This window comes from Bos taurus, chromosome 14 (genome assembly GCF_002263795.3).
Source record: "Bos taurus isolate L1 Dominette 01449 registration number 42190680 breed Hereford chromosome 14, ARS-UCD2.0, whole genome shotgun sequence".
In the NCBI taxonomy this organism is placed as follows: domain Eukaryota; kingdom Metazoa; phylum Chordata; class Mammalia; order Artiodactyla; family Bovidae; genus Bos; species Bos taurus.
The window spans coordinates 3,300,077-3,319,159 of record NC_037341.1 but is presented as its reverse complement, the minus strand read 5'-3'; the positions used below and the strand labels follow the sequence as shown (position 1 = coordinate 3,319,159).

The 19,083-nt window shown below is 50.9% G+C and overlaps 1 protein-coding gene and 1 non-coding gene across 11 annotated transcripts in view; both read right to left on the bottom strand.

Annotated features, from left to right (window-relative positions):
* Positions 1-19,083, bottom strand: part of TRAPPC9 (trafficking protein particle complex subunit 9) — a 388,310-nt gene that overhangs the window by 268,579 nt on the left and 100,648 nt on the right. For all 10 annotated transcript variants that reach the window (XR_003038034.2, XM_059893290.1, XM_059893289.1 and 7 more), the window contains 1 exon segment: positions 13,560-13,712. Coding sequence is in view for 9 of the 10 variants with exons in the window: in XM_059893290.1 (XP_059749273.1) it covers positions 13,560-13,712 (153 nt within the window). In the remaining variant the exon portion in view is untranslated.
* MIR12027 (microRNA mir-12027) lies at positions 8,985-9,042 on the bottom strand. Its single transcript, NR_162389.1, has one exon. It is a non-coding gene; the product is annotated as a microRNA mir-12027 (primary transcript).

The window sequence follows — 19,083 nt, the reverse complement described above, 5'->3', positions numbered from 1 at the left end:
GTAGATGAGGGACTGGCGAGCCTGAGAAGATAAATAACTTAGCAGTTCATCAGCAGTGTGGCGAGAACTAGAAGTCAGGACTGTCGGATTCGTGAAGACCCAGCATAGCCGGACAAGCAGCACACTTCCACCCTCCCGTGAGCTTCCAGAAAACCTCCCAGCCAGGCTGCTCTGTGGCCAAAACCTACACAGCACCTCCTGGGAGGCCTCTCACAGTGGCTTAGCATCTGTCTCCAGCAGGGGGTGGGGAGGACCGCTCAGGGAATGTGTCCATTTTTGTATACTTTTGAAAGAGACACTAATGCCAAAGGCTGAATGCACATTTTTCTCACTGATGCCAGGTGTGCAAAATAAACTAAAGCAGGATAATATACATCTACAAAGGCCAAAGGAGATGGCCGTCTCCTGGTGGGAGCTTGTCAGGGCACGCTGTTGCAGGTGGAATGTATTTTGAAGATGCTTTTTAAATTATTCATAAAGCCCATGGGTGCCAAAAAGCCCATCTGGTGATCATAAAACATCCTCAGGAAAACCAAAGCGGGAGAAACATTTGGCTCAGGAATCAGGCAACACTCGGCCTCAATCTTCACAGAGAAAGTGGTGTGTTCATTCATTCAGAAACTTTGGGATATGCTTAGGAAAAAAATAATTCATGTAAAAACAGTGGCCTTCCTATACTGTCCACAAGGCAACAGCCGTCGGCCCATGCCCACGCCTCTGGTGGCGCTGGCCTTCTGCCTCTCTAGAGCAGGGGGTGGCGCCCCTCCCGCGGGGCCCCGTCGGCGCTCACTGCTCTCGGCCCACCAACGGCCTCTCCTTCCTCCACAGGCTCTCATTCCAGGTGCCCTCACCCAGTGCCAGAGCATCTCATCTTAACATAGTTACTGAGACACGACTAACGTATCATAACCTGCAGACACTTCAAGTATACAATCAGGGGAGTTCTGACGGTTGTAAAACAAGCAGAGCAACTGAGACAGTGAACATGTAATAGATTGCACGTGCACATAGATGTCTGAACACTGTGACTGAGATGGTGAACATGTAATAAAGGACACGTGTGCACAGACATCTGAACGCTGGGCTGGAGTCAAGTCAGCCTATTCTCAGCATAGTCACCCCACCTCTCAGCGTCTGCTGTGAACGAGGCGGCATCACACAAAGTCCTTTGAAGCTGCAGCCCTGAAATCCGGGAGCAAGACCTGCTTCCAGGGTCCCAGGTAAGAGAAGAAACACAGGTACAGATCCACAGTGCAGTGGATACGAGGTGCACCCTCACTGCAACGACTGGCTGTCACCTCCAAGGTGAAGCGCGAATCCACACCTCTTCACGGCAGACCAGGTGTCTGACATGCTGCAAGAGCCAGTTTCCTAGGAGATCACGTTTGGAAGCCCATTGAAGAGGATGCTTGCCTTTGCTGAAAAGTGACACCATTTGAGTCACAGGCCACACAGGAAATGAACTTCAGTGGACTTTTAAACCACTGGACAGTCCTGTTAGCTTCAGGACATTACTGAGTTTCTCCCCTTCTAAAGATGGTTAAGGGGGAAAAGAATCAGGTGATACCACAGCAGATGACGCCTATTCAAAGATAAGGACACCAGTCACCCCTGGTAACGGAGCTCTGAAATGGGAGCCTGAAAGTGCCACCTATACACAATGGAGCATTACTCAGCCATTAAAAAGAATACATTTGAATCAGTTCTAATGAGGTGGATGAAACTGGAGCCTATTATACAGAGTGAAGCAAGCCAGAAAGAAAAACACCAATGCAGTATACTAACGCGTATATATGGAATTTAGAAAGATGGTAACAATAACCCTGTATACGAGACAGCAAAAGAGACACTGCTGTATATAACAGTCTTGTGGACTCTGTGGGAGAGGGATAGGGTGGGATGATTTGGGAGAAGGGCATTGAAACATGAATAATATCATATATGAAACGAGTCGCCAGTCCATGTTCGATGAATGATACTGGATGCTTGGGGCTGGTGCACTGGGATGACTCAGAGGGATGGTACGGGGAGGGAGGAGGGAGGAGGGTTCAGGATGGGGAACACGTGTCTACCTGTGGTGGATTCATGTTGATATATGGCAAAACAATACAATATTGTAAAGTTAAAAAATAAAAGAAAAAAAAAAGGAAATCTTCAAAGAAGTGAAGGATGGAGAGACTAGTGGGCATGCTGTATAGCACAGGGAACTATCATCAATATCCCATGATAAACCATGACGGAAAAGAGTATGAATATATATGTATAACTGAATCACTTTGCTATATAGCAGAAATTAACACTGTAAATCAACTAGACTTCAATAAAAAAAAAAAATGTTAAGACACATGAGGACGTGTTCAAATTCCAGGTGTGTTCTCTTTCTCTTGTTCAGTCACTAAATTGTGTCTGACTCTTTGGGACCCCATGGACTGCAGCACGCCCAGCTTCCCTGTCCTTTACCATCTCCCAGAGTGTGCTCAAACTCACGTCCATCAAGTCGGTGATGCCATCCAACCATCTCATCCTCTGTCGCCCCCTTCTCCTCCTGCCTTCAAATTTCCCAGTATTAGGGTATTTTTAATGAGTCAGCTCTTCGCATCAGGTGACCAAAGTACTGGAGTTTCAGCTTCAGCGTCAGTCCTTCCAATGAACACCCAGGACTGATATCCTTTAGGATGGACTGGTTGGATCTCCTTGCAGTCCAAGGGCCTCTCAAGAGACTTCTCTAGCACCACAGTTCGAAAGCATCAGTTCTTCAGCACTCAGCCTTCTTTCTCTGTCCGAAACCAATCGCCTCAAGGAGCACTGGACACAGCGGCAGAGACCAGGCCCTGCCAAGCCCCTGCCCCCAACCTCGGCAAAAATCAATACTGATGACTGATCAACAGCAGTGCTCTCAAAACAGTGCTCATAAGCGCTGCACTCACGTTTTTGCTCTGGTCTAACACATCTTTCATACCTTGTTTACATGTATTATTCCATTCCTACTTAGAAACACGAATAAATGAACATCAATTCTCTGAAGAAAGCCTCAGAAATAGCTCAATTGGCATGTTATTTTAGGATAAGATTCAGAAAAAAACAAACCAGAGTACTGCCAATTTGGAAATAGAATGCCTTTTCCACAAGATGATAAAGAGAGAGCAGTAGTCCCAGGCCAAATAATGACACATGCTTGTTCTTTTAAAAACAAGAAATTCAAATTACAGCCTGAATGTCTGAGCCCTCTTCACAGCAGTCCTCAAGCACCGCACAACCCTGGAAGATCGGGGAAAGTCATTATTTCTTCATTAAAGAGTTAGCCACACCACAGAAATCACAAAGCTGATGGCTTCAAGTCAGAACATTAGTTTTAGGAATTATCAAAAGGAAAGGTTCACCCTAGCATCATCCCCTGCAACCTTTTCTCCCCAATAAATCGGTTGTTAATACAAATTCTCTTGTGGAATAGCTGTAAGAATTCTCTCTCTCACCACACACACACACGCTTTTCAAAAATTAAGTTCCCAAAACTTGCTTTCTGCCAGTTTTTACACATGCATGAAAAACTATTTTCCCAGCCCTCCTCCTCTCATGCCCTCAGGTCCTGCTCATCCTGTGAGTTTTGCCTCCATCATCACCTCTGCAGACAAGTCTTGCCCCCCTTCCTGTCATACCAGCAGGTACATCTCCTGTCCAGCACTTAGCAAAGCTGCAATTTTTCATTTACATGTGAAACCGCCTGTCTCTCTCATCAGACCTGTGCAGTCTTAACAGAGTGATTAACAAAGTGATTAAAATCAAATAACACTTGGGATCTTTAGACGCACTGTCCCATCACAGCCGACCAAAGCCACACATGACCCCTGGTCACCCTCCTGGAGTTCCCCCGGCACAGACTTCTGACAGACAGCACTGCCCAGGATGCGAGACTCCTTGTGGGCAGGGGCTACATCTCGTTTTACATCTCAGGACCATCCCGAGAGCAGCAGAGCACAGACACACCTCAGTCTACTGCACTTCACAGAGACTGCACTTTTTACAAACTCAAGGTTTGTGGAAACCCTGCTGGGAACATTTTTCCAGCAGCATTTTCTCACTTCATGTCTGTCTTGCATTTCGGTATTCCTCACGGTATTTCCAACTTTTTCAATATTATTATGCTATATCTGTTATTATATCTTTGATCAGTGATATTTGATGTTACTATTATAGCTGTTTTGGCATTTTTTAGCAACAAAGCATCTTTAACTAAGTCATGTGCATTATTTTCTCAGACACAATGCTACTGCACACTGAACAGAACACAGTATACACATAACTTTTATAAGAACCGAGACACAAACAACCCTGTGACCCACCGTATGCAGTGTTCACTTTTTGCGGTTGTCTGGAACTGAATCCACAGTGTCTCCAAGGTGTGCCTGTGCATGGAACAGACACTCCAGAAATACTTGTGGAGGGGAAAATACACGCCATAATTGCTTACTTTACTCAACTACACACTGCATTATAAAAACCAAGAAAGAAGTTAAGTCTTGTTACTTAATTAGAACAGTTCAGTCTCTGAGTTGTGTCTGATTCTCTGCAACCCCATGGACTACAGCACGCCAGGCTTCCCTGCCCATCACCATCTCCCGGAGCTTGCTCAAACTCATGTCCACTAAGTCGGTGATGCCATCCAACCACCTCATCCTGTTATTCCCTGTGATCCATGTATTACTAGTATTCTGATTAGAACAGAATGCTAGTACTTTGTTACACTTCTATAATGTCAAACATTCCATAATATCCACTCCCATTCAAGTACTTATGAGTCCCTTATATATATATACATATATATATACACATACACACACACGATTCCCTCAAAAACTAAAGCAGATAATTAAAATGGTTTTACAGATGAATTCTACCAAACATTTAAAAAATTAACACCAATCCGCCTCAGACTCTTCCAAAAATTGAGAGGGGGAACACAACACTTGACCTGGAGAATGAGTAAGTTTTTCTGGAAGAAAGAGAGTCTCTGTCAATGGTTCCCAAACTTGGATGTTTACATGAACCATTTGGGACACTTTACAACATCCTGAGGCCCGGGTCACACTCTATGCCTATGAAATCATAAGGTCTAGAGCAGGAGCCGGAGAAGGCAATGGCAACCCACTCCAGTACTCTTGCCTGGAAAATCCCAGGCATGGGGGAGCCTGGTGGGCTGCCATCTATGGGGCTGCACAGAGTCGGACATGATTGAAGTGACTTAGCAGCAGCAGCAGCAGCAGCAGAGCACGAGCCAGGCAGAGCTTTTAAAGATCCCCACCTGATTCCAACATGCAACAGGGTTTGACCCCCTCTCTGTTGCTACTGCTGCTAAGTCACTTCAGTCGCGTCCGACTCTGTGCGGCCCCATAGACGGCAGCCCACCAGGCTCCCCCATCCCTGGGATTCTCCAGGCAAGAACACTGGAGTGGGTTGCCATTTCCTTCTCCAATGCATGAAAGTGAAAAGTGAAAGCGAAGTCACTCAGTTGTGTCTGACTCTTCGCGACCCCATGGACTACAGCCTACCAGGCTCTTCCGTCCATGGGATTTTCCTGGCAAGAGTATTGGAGTGGGGTGCCATTGCCTTCTCCAGACTCCCTCTCTGGTCTACACTAAAGGCAGTAGGCCTAAGAAGACATGGCAAGTCAGAAACATAAGTAATTCAGTGTTTCTGGCAAACAAACCGAATGATAGAGAAGAGATAGGTGGGCAAGGAGACCAAACAGGCAGCCAGGGCAGGACCACGCCCACCATCCTGGTGGTGAGGGCCCTTGGAAGGTGCGGGACAGGAGTGGGACGTGGACAGGTTCCACTCGGAGAAAGGACTGCAGGGAAACCATGGACAACAGCGAAGAGAGGGCAGAGTGAGCTGCTGGGAGACCACTCAGAAGGCTCCCAACAAGGTCCAGATGATCAGTGACCAGAGCCTGAAGCAGAGCGCTGATGGTGGGCGTGGAGAGATGAGCTGAAGAGACTGAGAACACAGAACTGACAAGCCTTGGTGCAGTCGCGAGCTCACAGCACGCCAGCCTGCAGGGATCCACGGAGGTCACCTCTTTCATCTTTCAAGGGGAAAAATCCTCTTCAATCACCTTTCCTGAACACCCAGTCTGTCTCCTGAGAATCACCACCACCACCATGGTGGTCATGTGAGCAAATGTTCCAGAAGACCTCAGCCCCAGTGCCCGCAGGAGGATCACCTGTTGCTGATGAATGACAAACACCTGGATTTCATCCTCTCCTGGTGGTTCAGAGAGTTATTTTCCAACCTGAGTTCAGATCTGAGTCAGCTGTCCCTCTTGCAGGCTCACAGGGACCAGAGGACCAGGGGACCCCCAGGTTATGAGACGGCGGGGGCAAGAGCCCAGCTCTCTGTCTCGCTCAGAGGTGCCCCTGGAGCTCCAGGAAGCAGAAGCAGCCTGACCTTTCCCTCAGCTGAGCCATCGAGCTGTGAGATGACAGCTTATGAGTCAGAAGGCTGGTGGGCAACACCAGCTGAACATAACGAGGGGCCAGCTATCCGCTGCACCGTTAACCTTTTCCTTGAGAACAAAAGCAGAGAACCTGATGAACACACAACAAAAACAGCGTGTAGTCTGACAAATGACCAACACAACCTGAAAATCACTGGAGACCTGATTGAAAGGGTGTGGGCTTCTGATTACAGCTTGGAGATGTTGAGAGCTTGGCGGGGGGGGCGGGGGGGGAACATCGCTTCCATCCTGAAGACAAGAAGACACTTGACAAGCTGGAAATTGACTTGTCCTGAACTGATGAGAGAAATGAAGTGCTAGAGAAAACTAACCTGAAATCTGTGGGCAGGCACCTCCAGAGAAAAGCAGGATCCCAGCACAGGTGCCTCTGTGGGCCAGCAGTTCACAGGTTCAGCAGGACACTGCAAGTGCCTGCGAAGGCCTGGCATGGGCGAGGGGAGCAGGAAGCCCCCAGGGCTGCCATGCACACCACGTATGATCTTCCACCAGGGCAAGGACCTGAGGACACCCACTGGGGCTGGGGGGGAGGGGGCCAGAGCCACTGCCCCACAGCAGCCCCTCCCCTGTCCCCACGGGATCAAGGCCTTCATCTGCGGGGGAACAGCACAGAGGAGAGTGCAGGGCAGGGGTGCAAACCCCCACGGCTGGGGGAGGGGAATGGCAACTGCCAAGCAAGCCTCCCCCTGGCCTCACCCGCCCCATCTCCCCCAGAAACAGAGCCCTCGGAGCCCACAGTCAGACCAGGAGTGCAGAGAAGAGGTCTGGCGGTGCAGTGGGGTGGGGTTGATGGTCACTAAAGCCATCTGAGCAGAGGCAAGAGAGCACATTTGGAAAGGAAGGAGAGGACGCTGGATAGAGCTCCAAGCGACTCTGCTCTGTGAAGGTCAAGACAGAAGGGAAGAGGCAGCACATGGAATGGATGGAGAGCAAGGCGGAGAAGCAAGAGACCTCCAGGCTGGGAGCAGACTTCAGAATTAAAGACAAAGATGGCCCTGGCCCCGTCTCAGTCTGGGGGCGCTGTAGTGAGCGAGACCAGAAATGCAGACGACTGTGGCAGCAGGGAGCCGGAGTGGCCCCGGGGACCAGAGGCTGCGGGCACAGAGCCCAGGCTCCGAGGCCACCGTCCAGCTCCTTCCTGGGGTTTTAGGGAGAGCGGCCAGCACCTCCATCACATGCTCTCACGTGGGGAAGGGGAGACAGGGTAGGCGGGGGGCAGGTGAGGGGGAATAGGGGAGAGACACAGTACAGCTTCCAGCCTCCATACTCTGTGGCCTCAGAAAAAATCCAAGTTAAGAACATCTTCTGAAAAACTAAAAAGAAAATCACACCTTTATGAAAGCCTCAGGCATCTAGGAATTAAGAAAACAAGAAATCTCTTGGTATTAAGATTACAACTGGTATTTGATTTCTGGGTAATTCAAGATGACTTTAAAAGTGGTCTTTAAAAAGTGAGACTGCATCTTCCCAGAACGAGTATCTGCTTTTGCGGAGAGCGGCAGACCAGGGCAGGCGGGCTCGATGCCACCAGGTCTCAGGTACAGTCCTCGGGGAGGGACAGCTTAAGGATGGGAACACACAGGGTTCCATAGCAAGGGCTGCAAAGAAAACCAGTCCCCAGCAACGGTCAGAGGCCGAATCTTCAAACTGTGAAGATGCAAACGTAATGAAATGCTGAAGGTAAACATGCCTTCTTTTTTTTAACCCAAATCTCCAACTCTGGACAAAGAACTGAAATGATTCGAACTTACACCATAGGCAGATTTTGTCTTAGCTTAACAAACTATACATTTCAGGCAAGAACAAATTCTAACAGCTCACCAAATGCCGGGCCAGCTCCTCAACCCCATGCTGCAAACACCCCAGGCCCCCAGTGACTGTCGGACACGCTAGGTAGAGACAAACCCTTCCCTGCCGCCCGCCCACCCGCTGCACTCTCTTGCTTCACATCTACATGCTGCACCCTCGAGCCCTCACACCTGCCACCTGCTGCACCAGGAGACTCTCGGCACCAAGCCACCCACCCACCTTCTTCCCAGTCTCCATCACACCAGCCTTTGCTCAGAGAACTTTCAGGGACTCGCCAACAGAGTCTGAGCTAGTTCCCTGAGTTTCAGGCCTTCCACAGCCGCCAAACCTACCATCCCGACCTAAACCCCCTCCTTGTCCTGAGCCTCCAGCCCCACCCACCCGCCGGGCTCACCCCGAGTCAGGCCGTCCCAGCCCTGGCCTGGTGCCAGGCCACACCCCCCTCCCTGAACGCAGGGTCCACAGCATGCCTTTCATCTCCTCAGCGAAGTCGTTTCTGGGATCTTCCCTGAGGCGGGCCCTGCGCTGGGCGCTGGGAGTAGAGAGACGTGAAGGGACACAGTGTGGGAGAAGCCGCGGCAGCATCTGGAGGCGCCATAGGGACACGCGGGCCGTGAGGCGGGCAGGAGAAGTGGGGCTCAGCAGGCAGACGGAGGAGGGACAGACACCAGGGAAACAGCGCGGCAGGCTCAGAACGACCTGCCGACAGCCGTGTCCCCAGCGCCCCTCTCCAGGACTGCCTCCCCTTCTTTCCTCACATCGACTTGCTGACGGAACCAGGCTGCCTGCAGAGCTGACCATCGTCTGAACCGGAGGAGCCTCAGGTTTTCTCTGTCGGCCGAGTTCTCGTGAATCGGCAGGGAGAGCCGGGCGTGCTCGCCAGTCTCAGGTGTGATGTGGGGCGACACGAACTCACAGGCGGCGTGTGTTCTCCCATCAGGAGGAACATAACGCCTGCCTGTCTCTTATTTTGCTATGAGGATGCTCATGGTCTCGACCCAAAATTGGTTAGGAACTGCAAAGTGGCGGGCTTCTAATTCTACCCGCCCTTCTCAAGCGCTGGCTGGATGCTTCTGTGAAGAGACTGCCGTCATCAACTCTCAGGCCGTCCGACCGTACGTTTGAACGGAGAGGCGGAACACGTGCTCATTACCTGTCACTTTCAGGACGACATCGCTCTCCCCATCACTCTGAGGCGGGAGACCCTCTCCGGAAGCACTCAGAAGCCCTGACTGAAGTGCAGGCATCAGCCCGCGGAAGCCTGGACTGCCGGCAGCAGCCCCTTCACGTCCGGTCCTCCTTAGCACCTTTGCTCTGACAGCTTCCCTGCTGCAGGCTCCGCAGGATACTCCCAGACCACCTCACCACAGACACTTCCTGCCCCAGCCCTGGACGGGGCCACTTCTCCAGGAAGCCCAGGCTTCTCTCAACACCGGGACGCGGGCGTCAGGAGGCCCACTGCAGCCGAGCTGCTGGGTGTCTAGGCCTTGGAGTAGACATGGCAAATGGATGATCTTTACACACCCCATCATTTCTTCCTGCTACCTTTTATTTAAATTCTAGACCACGGGTTTTTACTTCATCTCTGTCACCTTACATCAGTTACCTCTTCCACGTGAGAATCCGCATTCAGCAGCAGAGTCAGGTGCTAGAATTAGATTACCACAGAACGGATCGTTAACTTGATTCTACATTAACACACAGTTTCAGAATACCAGGATCAACCCTATGTCCGCCACAGCAATCACTGAAGACAGTTTAAACTTGCTCTTGCAGAGAGTGGTTTCACTATCCTGGCAGAATAAGAGTTTTCTGCTGTCTTCTCCCCAAAGAACACTAATTTAGACCATCACGCACACAGGAGAGGGCCTCTGTGGAGGCCCAGGGACCCAGCAGAGAAGCCACAGTACACACTGAGATTGGACGCACTAACTCTACCCAGCTCACCCTCCCTGAAGGCAGCAGTTCAGTGCCCAGACAGACCAAGTCAGCCAGGCCTCCTCCCTGAGGGGCACTGTCGAGACTAGCGGGGCAGGGAGTGCCGTGCTTTCTCAGCTGCACAGAACAAGTGCCAAGATGAGGGCTTCTCTCTCACCTCAGCCAGAATGCTGAGGCCCAAAAACGTCTTCAGAGTCTATTTTTAATCCAGGACACAATTAAGAATTGCACATAGATAGCATCAGAGTGTTAGATCTCTTCCACCTCCTCTAATGGAGAACAATCCTCCCACTTGTTTTTTTTTTTTAAACAAAATGGAATCATCTACTTTATAGAGGTGTTGGGAAGACTAAATAGAAATAATGCAAATAAAGTGGCTGGTCCAGATCTGACATGCAATATCTAACAATGCTCAACAAATATTAATTCTCTGCCACGTGTCTACAGCCCACACTGGGTCCCATGTCCTGCTCTGCATGGCAGCTGCATTTACTGCTGCAGGTTTTTGTTGTTTTTAAAATATTTGTTTATTTGGCTGCTCCAGGTCTTAGTTGCAGCATGCAGCATCTTTCGTTTTGCAGCATGTGGGATCTAGTTCTCTGACCAGGGATCAAACCTGGGCCTCCTGCACTGGGAGCTTGGAGTCTCAGCCACTGGACAGCGGGGAAGTCCCTCTGCAAGTTTATGAAAAGGCATATAGATTTAGAAACCACAGCTAATGTGAGAGCCTGCCTGAAAAGCCAATCCAGAACCCCAGCTAGAGGTTCTGAAACTGCCAGACCAAGCACCGCCCGTGGGGCATCTCCCAGGCTCCTCTGCCCATGGGATTCTCCAGGCAAGAGTACTGGAGTGGGTTGCCATTTCCTCCTCCAGGGGATCTTCCTTACCCAGGGACTGAGCCCACATCTCCTGCATCTCCTGCATTAGCAGGCAGATTCTTTATCACTGTGCCACCTGCGGAGACCATGGAGAGGGCATCTCACTTCAAATACTGTATTTGCCAGACCACTAGATACGTTAACACAAATTTGTGTAAAAGTAGATTACTTTAACACACAATAAAAACTATATTCTAATTCTGTTCTACTGTTAATATAAATGCCCATAAACCATGATGCTGCATCACAAAAATAAATACACATCAGTACAAAAATAAATAAAGAGGGCATCTCGTTGGTGACAGCCATGCTCCAGTGCACACCTGTGCTTCACCTAACCGACCGGAAACCAGACAGCCTTACGCCGAGGGACCAGTGGGTGATCCTAACTCCAGTTCTCTTCCACTTGGTTTTATTTTAAAAGTGAGAAGAAGGTATTTGCAGACTATAAATCCCAAGCTGCAACTTTACTTTCAGCTTAGGAGGGCAGAGGCAGTCCTCCAGAATTCTGTAGCTAAAGGCTGAACACATAAAGTCAAAGAGCCACCAAAATGGAAGCAGCTTTGGTTTCCACCCGAAGGGTCTGTGCTCTCTCGCTCCCAGGGGCACCCCACCCAAGTGAGCAGCAGCACGGTCACCGTGCGCTCCCTCAGCTCTCACATCCAAGGGCCTCAGCTGGACATCCACTTGCCTGGACACACCCCTGGGGATGACAGCTCATCAAGCCTTCCCAGGATAGGTGCTGGGCACCACTGACTCTGCCAAACTCCCTTCTTGGGGAAAAGAAGTCTCTGTCTACTTACAGAAAGATGCAGTCCAGCGGCATAAAGTCATTTACAGAGAGAAAGTATCCATTTCACCCGACATTTTTAAGTCCTTGTGTATTGTTAAATCTACATGGTATTTTCCGTTTTTTGTGTGTCCAACAGTAAACTTACTTTTCAATCTTCATTAACATTTTAAAATTTTAATAGGTATACTCCAGAGAGTGCAGGAGAGAACACGTCATGAGTGTGTCACGGACTTAGTGTGTTGTTGGTCAGTTGCTAAGATGTGTCTGACTCTTGGAACCCCATGGACTGCAGCACGCCAGGCTCCCCTGTCCTTCACTATCTCCCAGAGTTTGCTCAAACTCACGTCCACTGAGTTAGTGACGCCATACAACCATCTCATCCTCTGTCGCCCCTTCTCTTCCTGCCCTTAATCTTTCCCAGCACTGGGGTCTTTTTCCAGTGAGTCGGCTCTTTGCATCAGGCGGCCGTTGTTACTGCTGTCCAGGGGGCAGGCCATCACGAATTCATCTCTGCTTTCCAAGAGCCCGGTGGAGTGTCTGTCCCTAATGAGAGGTGGTTACGTGCCTTGTAATACTGTAAACCCATAAGCGGGGAGAGGGGGTATGATATAACTAACACTTGTTGACCCCTCACCACGTTCCAGGTGAAGGGAACATCCTCCAGCAACTGCACAAATGGGGGATTACTGTCATCTCATAAGTTAGGAGGCTGAGGAGAGAGAAGTCAAAGTCACATAGTTCCTAAGTGCTAGCAACGGGATCCAGTGACTGTCTCCAACACCACCCTTGGACTGGCAGTGGCCCCCAAATCCATGTGTTGAAGCCCCAACCTCCAGTGTGACTAAAATTGAAGCTGGGCCTGAGGAGGTGATGAAAGGCGAATGAGCCACAGGGTGGGGCCTTAGTCTGAGAAAACTGGCATCCCTGTGGGCAGGGGAAGAGACACCGGGCTCGCTCACTCTCTGCCAAGGAAGGACACGGTGAGGAGGCACCATCTGAAAGCCAGGAAGGAGGCTCTCACAGAGCCTGGCCACGCTGGCCCCTGGACCCTGACCCCCAGCACCGCGAGGAGACAAGTGCGTGCGGCAGCCATGCCGGCTGTGGTGCTCTCTCTGGCAGCCTGAGCAGATACACCCCATGATGCCCCCATGCTTCATAAACTGACACAATTAATCTACCCAGTCTTACCCCTAATCAGCTAGTCCTCATGTCATGACAAAAATAAGCTCCATTTTCTCCACACTCCATCTCTTTATAGAAATCACCAGACTTTGAAGGAGAACTTTATAATCACAGCTAATTATATGTCTAAGGGATCACAGCAGTTATACTTGGAAAAAAAAACGCAGTGATTCCTATATTCCACTAATTCAGGATGACCTCCTGGCAAATGAGCACAAAATGGCAGAGAGTGCAAATTAAGAAACCATTCAACTAAAAAGTACTTTTATTACTTTCCACGTCCACAGTAACTCACTCACTAAGTGCGTGCCTGGGAGGAGTCTCACGCTGCTTGAGTTGATGCATGACAAGCACGAGGCAGAGACACAACAGCAGGGCTGGGGGGACGGGGATCGCTGCCATGTGTCTGGGGGCCGCCACGTGCTAATTAGGGTCGGGGAGAGCTTACCATCGCTGAGGTCTTGGAGGAGATTCTCCTGGCAGGAGAAGTCCAGCTTCACTTTGATGCTGATGGTGAAGGTGGCCACCTTTCCAGGTTGCAAAGGGAACTGGGCAAGGGTGTCTTCCAGTTTCCAGCTCAAGAAGTCGCCGTACAGTTTTTCTACAATGACAGCAACAAAGGTGATAATGCTCATGTGACAGAGGCAGCCTGAGACCCAGAAATCCCCCAGGAAAATCCAGTGCATCTTCAACAGCAAGGGAAGATGCAGACCCTGTAAAATGTGATGGATCAAAGCGCCAGAAAACTCCAGAATCGCGGCTGCGGCAAGGCCGTCACCTGCGTCTGTGAGCACCACCCTGGACAAGAACACTGCACTCTGTTTTCAAGAGCACCCTCCTACTACAGAGCAATGTACAGAACACACAGACTCTATACACTTGCCAGCAACTGTTTTACTTTTGAGTATGCAGCCTATTCTGGAAAACACTGATTTAAGTTACAAACTGACGTGACCTCCAGTCCTGAAACTCTAGCCGCCTGCTGGAACGTATTCGTCTCTGGGATTTTGGCCCGCACCTGACTCCACAATGCAAATGACTGCGTCCCCCCAAGGCACTAGTGGGAGCGAGGTCCTCTCCACGACCCAGTCACGCACAGTCTACAGTGTGTGTCAACCGGGCTAAGGCAGTCTTTGTCTTTACTTTTCTATCTCGTAGATTAATTCAGGATGGAAGGGAGTAAGAGACACCAGGCGAGCTGGAGCCAGCATGGACAACCCCTCCATGTGGGCCCCAGATGCTGGAAGCCCGGATCCCAGGCCCCAGGACTACAGCCGTGTGCGCTAACGCCTCTCCACCAGCCACAGCAAATCGGACCAACTTCTCTCTGAAACGCCAATACCGGCCAAGATGCTGAGGCCCTGCCACACCCTCAGCCCCCACTGCCTGCAAGCTTAGGGTGCCCTCAGAAAGGGTGCTGACTGAGCTGCCAGTTTCTGCATTAAGTTCCATGTCCTAAGAGAGACGTGTTCACACAACAGCAGGCCCACTCACAGGGAACGGCGTATTCACGTTCTGCAGCCAAACCACCAAGGTGTTTACACCTCAGTAACGACACAGAGGGCCACAGTGCACGCACCACCTTCCTAGCTGCAGCAGTACACGAAGCCGAGCTGCTTCCCTGTCGGGTTTGATGAGCTTTTATGCCTCAAAGGTGGGCCTTTCTGATTCTTCCCTTCATTCAGTTCAGTTCAGTCGCTCAGTCGTGTCCGACTCTGCAACCCCGTGAACCGCAGCACTCCAGGCCTCCCTGTCCATCACCAACTCCCGGAGTCCACCCAAATCCACGTCCATTGAGTCGGTGATGCCATCCAACCATCTCATCCTCTGTCGTCCCCTTCTCCTGCCCTCAATCTTTCCCAGCATCAGGGTCTTTTCAAATGAGTCAGCTCTTCGCATCAGGTGGCCAAAGTATTGGAGTTTCAGCTTCAACATCAGTCCTTCCAAGTTCTGAACACCCAGGACTGATCTCCTTTAGGATGGACTGGTTGGATCTCCTTCCCTTCATTACTGGACTACAAAATGGAATGTCCGGGGGGCTTTTCAAAACCCTACGCAACGATAAGCTGTCAGCAGAAACGAGATAAACGTAAATCAAGAGTGGAGCGTGTATCACTAATGTTCTCCCCGGTGGAATTTAAATAGTTTCAGAAATAACAGTCATTATTTTAATGCTAGAGTTTAGCTCTGTGCAGTCACGTGAAATGGGTTATTTGACAGTGACAGTAACAGAGGAGCCGTTACTGTGCTGACCTTCCACGTCTGAGGACCTTCTAATTACAGAGACTCGGCCGCTACACTCACGACACGAGGGAGCAGCAGGGACGCCCCTCAGTCAAAACACCCATGAACTGCTCAGCACACCAACGTGGAGTCGCTGCTTCTTGTCAAAAAATTAAACCAGAAGAGTAAAGAAATTAAGGGACGCGTATGTGTATTTATATACTCAGGTACGTGTGTATCTATGTTTGTAGACATGCTGACACGAATCTCAGAATATCTGCAGAAAAGCAAATACAACTCATTCTTAATTTAGGCTTAATTATAATGAAATTTATGATTGCTTAAGTCAAGGCAGAAGCGTGCCTCTTTAATCACCTACAAATAAAGACTTGCTCACAAACAGACTGCAATTAGAATCAGACATGACGTGGGCAGTAATCCTTGTCGTGCTGGGATGGATGGTCAATGCCCGGCCCCATGTCAGGAGTGTGTGATCGGAGGACACACGCGTGCCATGAGCACCCAGATGACAGCTGGGACCCCTGGGAGGCCGGCATCCTACCCCGAAAAAGACCTCTTATGAGAGTCGCGATTATTTAATGTGAGAGAGAGAGAAAAAAAAACGACCTGAAGTATTACTACCACTCAGCTGGCGTTCGGTAGTGCTAAATAGTGAAAATTACTATTGCTGTCAAGACCTAGCACAGAACTGGGAGAGGGAGCATTTAGCTCCCTGTGGAGGAGTTCCAGTAAAATGGAGGTTCCAGTTTAGGACACTTTCCCGCCCTCCCTTTTATGTTATGTCACTCACTGGTGCTGACAGCTTGTTGGTGCCAGAGAGTGTAGGGACAGGAGTTCCTCCCTCTGTGTATCTTGGAAGCAGATGGTTTATTTTCATTAGTTTAATTCCACGTGTAAATGTGTGGCAGCTTACGATGAGAATTAAAAAGGAACGACAGCTGACATTTCTCAATTGCAAACGTTGGTTCGAATGGCCATTTGGAAACACACAGGACGGAACCAGCTGTGTGATCCAGACTCCCTCCCCATCCACAGAGTGAGGGTCATAGTAATTGCCCCCCTGCCCTCCAAGAGACCGAACTGAGAGCTGGGCCAGCAGTGATGCTGATGGTGTCGGGTGGACCCAGCACCGGAGGAACCTCCCTGATTCTGCCGGGATCCCCCAGTGTCCCCGCCCTCCGGCATCTGCGTTGGTAAGCACCGGCCGGGGGCCGGCCAGGTAAGTGCCTGCCCTGGGGCTGAGCAGGCAAGGGGCCAGGAAAGAGCTTTCTGAGGGGAAGACAACGGTCCGTGATGTATGTACCTTGACAATAGTTGGGGGAGATGTGTATTTGTCAAAATTTAGCAAATGGTAACATAAGACTTGTGTATTTCACCCCTAATACTTTTTTCCAAAGGAAAGTCGGGAACCCTGGGAAAGATGGGACTCCAGCATCCTACCCCAAAAAAGACCTCTTATGAGTGTCGTGATTATTTAATGAGGAAAAAAAAAGAAAAAAAACTACCTGAAGTATTAATACCATTCAGCTGAGTTCAAACACTGAACCCTAATGACATACACACGACAGGATCAGTGGGTAAAATCACAGTAATCTGCAACTTATTTTGAACAATACAATAAAACGAGACAGATCAGGGATGGACAGGAAGCTGGACAGACGTGATAAATCGAATACAGTCAAATGTTACAGAACCTAGACGGCGGGTTTGCAGTGTTCACTGTAAGAGTCTCTCCACTTCTCCATTTGCCTGAATATTTTTAGAGTGAAAGGCTGGGGAGGGAGGGGATGGCTGATACAGAGAGTAAGCTCCAGAAGGGCTGGAAAACATAGGAACACCGCAGGCAGGGCAGCCCCGAAAGCGGGACCCGAGAAAGGCAGCGCTGAGACGACTGAGCTGCTGATGGCGGTTCCGGGAGATGGTGTGAAAGGAGAGCACGGGCAGAAGCGCACAGAAGGATAGAGAGGGGCCTGACGGCAATTCCCACGCTTCCACCCCCATGACCCCCGACCCGACAAGCGAGACTGGCTCAGTCCCATCAAGACCCACCCTGGAAAGGAGAAAACCCCTCTCAGACACAACCGGCCAACCGACCACATGTCCCCTCTATTCCCTCTGTGGTGAGAATTTTTTTTTCCCTAAACGGGGCTTCCCCAATGGCTCAGCAGGTAAAGAATCCACCTGCCAAAGCAGGATATGCGGGTTTGATCCCTGGGTCAGGAAGATCCCCTGGAGGAGGAAATGGCAACCCACTCCAGCATTCTTGCCTGGAGAATCCCATGGACAGAGGAGCCTGGTGGGCTACAGTCCATGGGGTCACACAGAGTCGGACACAACTGAGCAACCATGTCCCTCTCCGTGGACAGTCCCTAGGACTGAGCACTGCCCATGAACCCGGCCTGGAACTAAAGGGGAGACACACTGGCTGTCTTTGAGAGACCCTCAGCTGGCTGGAGGGAGACCAGCGCAGCAGGAGCAAAACCATGGAGTGGAAGGGCTCCTCAGAAGTCTCCCGGAGCCTCTGAGACAAGGGGACCCCAGTCACCCCGTGGAGGAAGGCAAAGGCGGGAACAGAAGTGAGCAGGTCGGCTTCCAGGCACAGGAGGGGGTTTATCCTCAAGTTCACGGACAGCACCAACATCCAAGAAGCTGAAACTAGCTCCTGACAACAAACGTGACGAGAGCTTAAGGGAAGAAGTGACAAAAACTGAAGCTTGGGGCAGAAGCCGGCGATGTGGGGCCTGCGGAGCCACGGACGCCAGGGGTTCACAAAGGAGAAACGAGAGGAGCTGAGCTTCTGAGAGAAGCAGGTTGCAATGAATAATGGACTTGTGGTGACTGTTTAGGTTTATTTGAGAAAAGGAAGATATCTTCTAGTGGCTAAGCTGTGAAGCCAAGGAAAATTACAGGAGATGTGAACATTTTTACCATTATATACTCTGCAATTTTCTGTCATTCAATATTAGCGCACTTGTTCAAATACCCACCAACTCCTATAACCAATTAATTAAATTCAGAATACCAGATGAAGGTATTTCATGTCAGGGAGGCATTTTCTACCTAATCCGTAAGTGCTTGCTCCTGAAAAGAGGAAAGAAAGGGAAGAAAGGATGAGATTAAGGTAGGATCATCCAAAATTCCAAAGACTCCGAGACACAAAAGCGAAAGAGGGACTAGGAGAGCCGCGCTGCCACGAAGAGCTCCAGGCACCTGCGGGCACACGGACAGGGGACGGCAGCCACGGGCAGGCACGGCGGGGAAGGGACGGCAGCCACGGGCAGGCACGGCGGGGAAGGGACGGCAGCCACGGGCAGGCACGGTGGGGAAGGGACGGCAGCCACGGGCAGGCACAGCGGGGAAGGGACGGCAGCCACAGGCGGGCGTGGCGGGGAAGGGACGGCAGCCATGGGCGGGCACAGCAGAGAGGGGACGGCAGCCACGGGCAGGAGGAGGGGACGGCAGCCACGGGTGGGCACAGCAGAGAGGGGACGGCAGCCACAGGCGGGCACAGCGGGAGGGGACAGCAGCCACAGGCGGGCGCATGGAGAGGGGATGGCAGCCACGGGCGGGCGCAGCAGAGAGGGGACGGCAGCCACGGGCAGGCACAGCAGGAGGGGACGGCAGCCACGGGCGGGCACGTGGAGAGGGGACGGCAGCCACGGGCAGGGGGAGGAGACGGCAGCCATGGGCGGGCACAGCGGGAGGGGACAGCAGCCACAGGCGGGCGC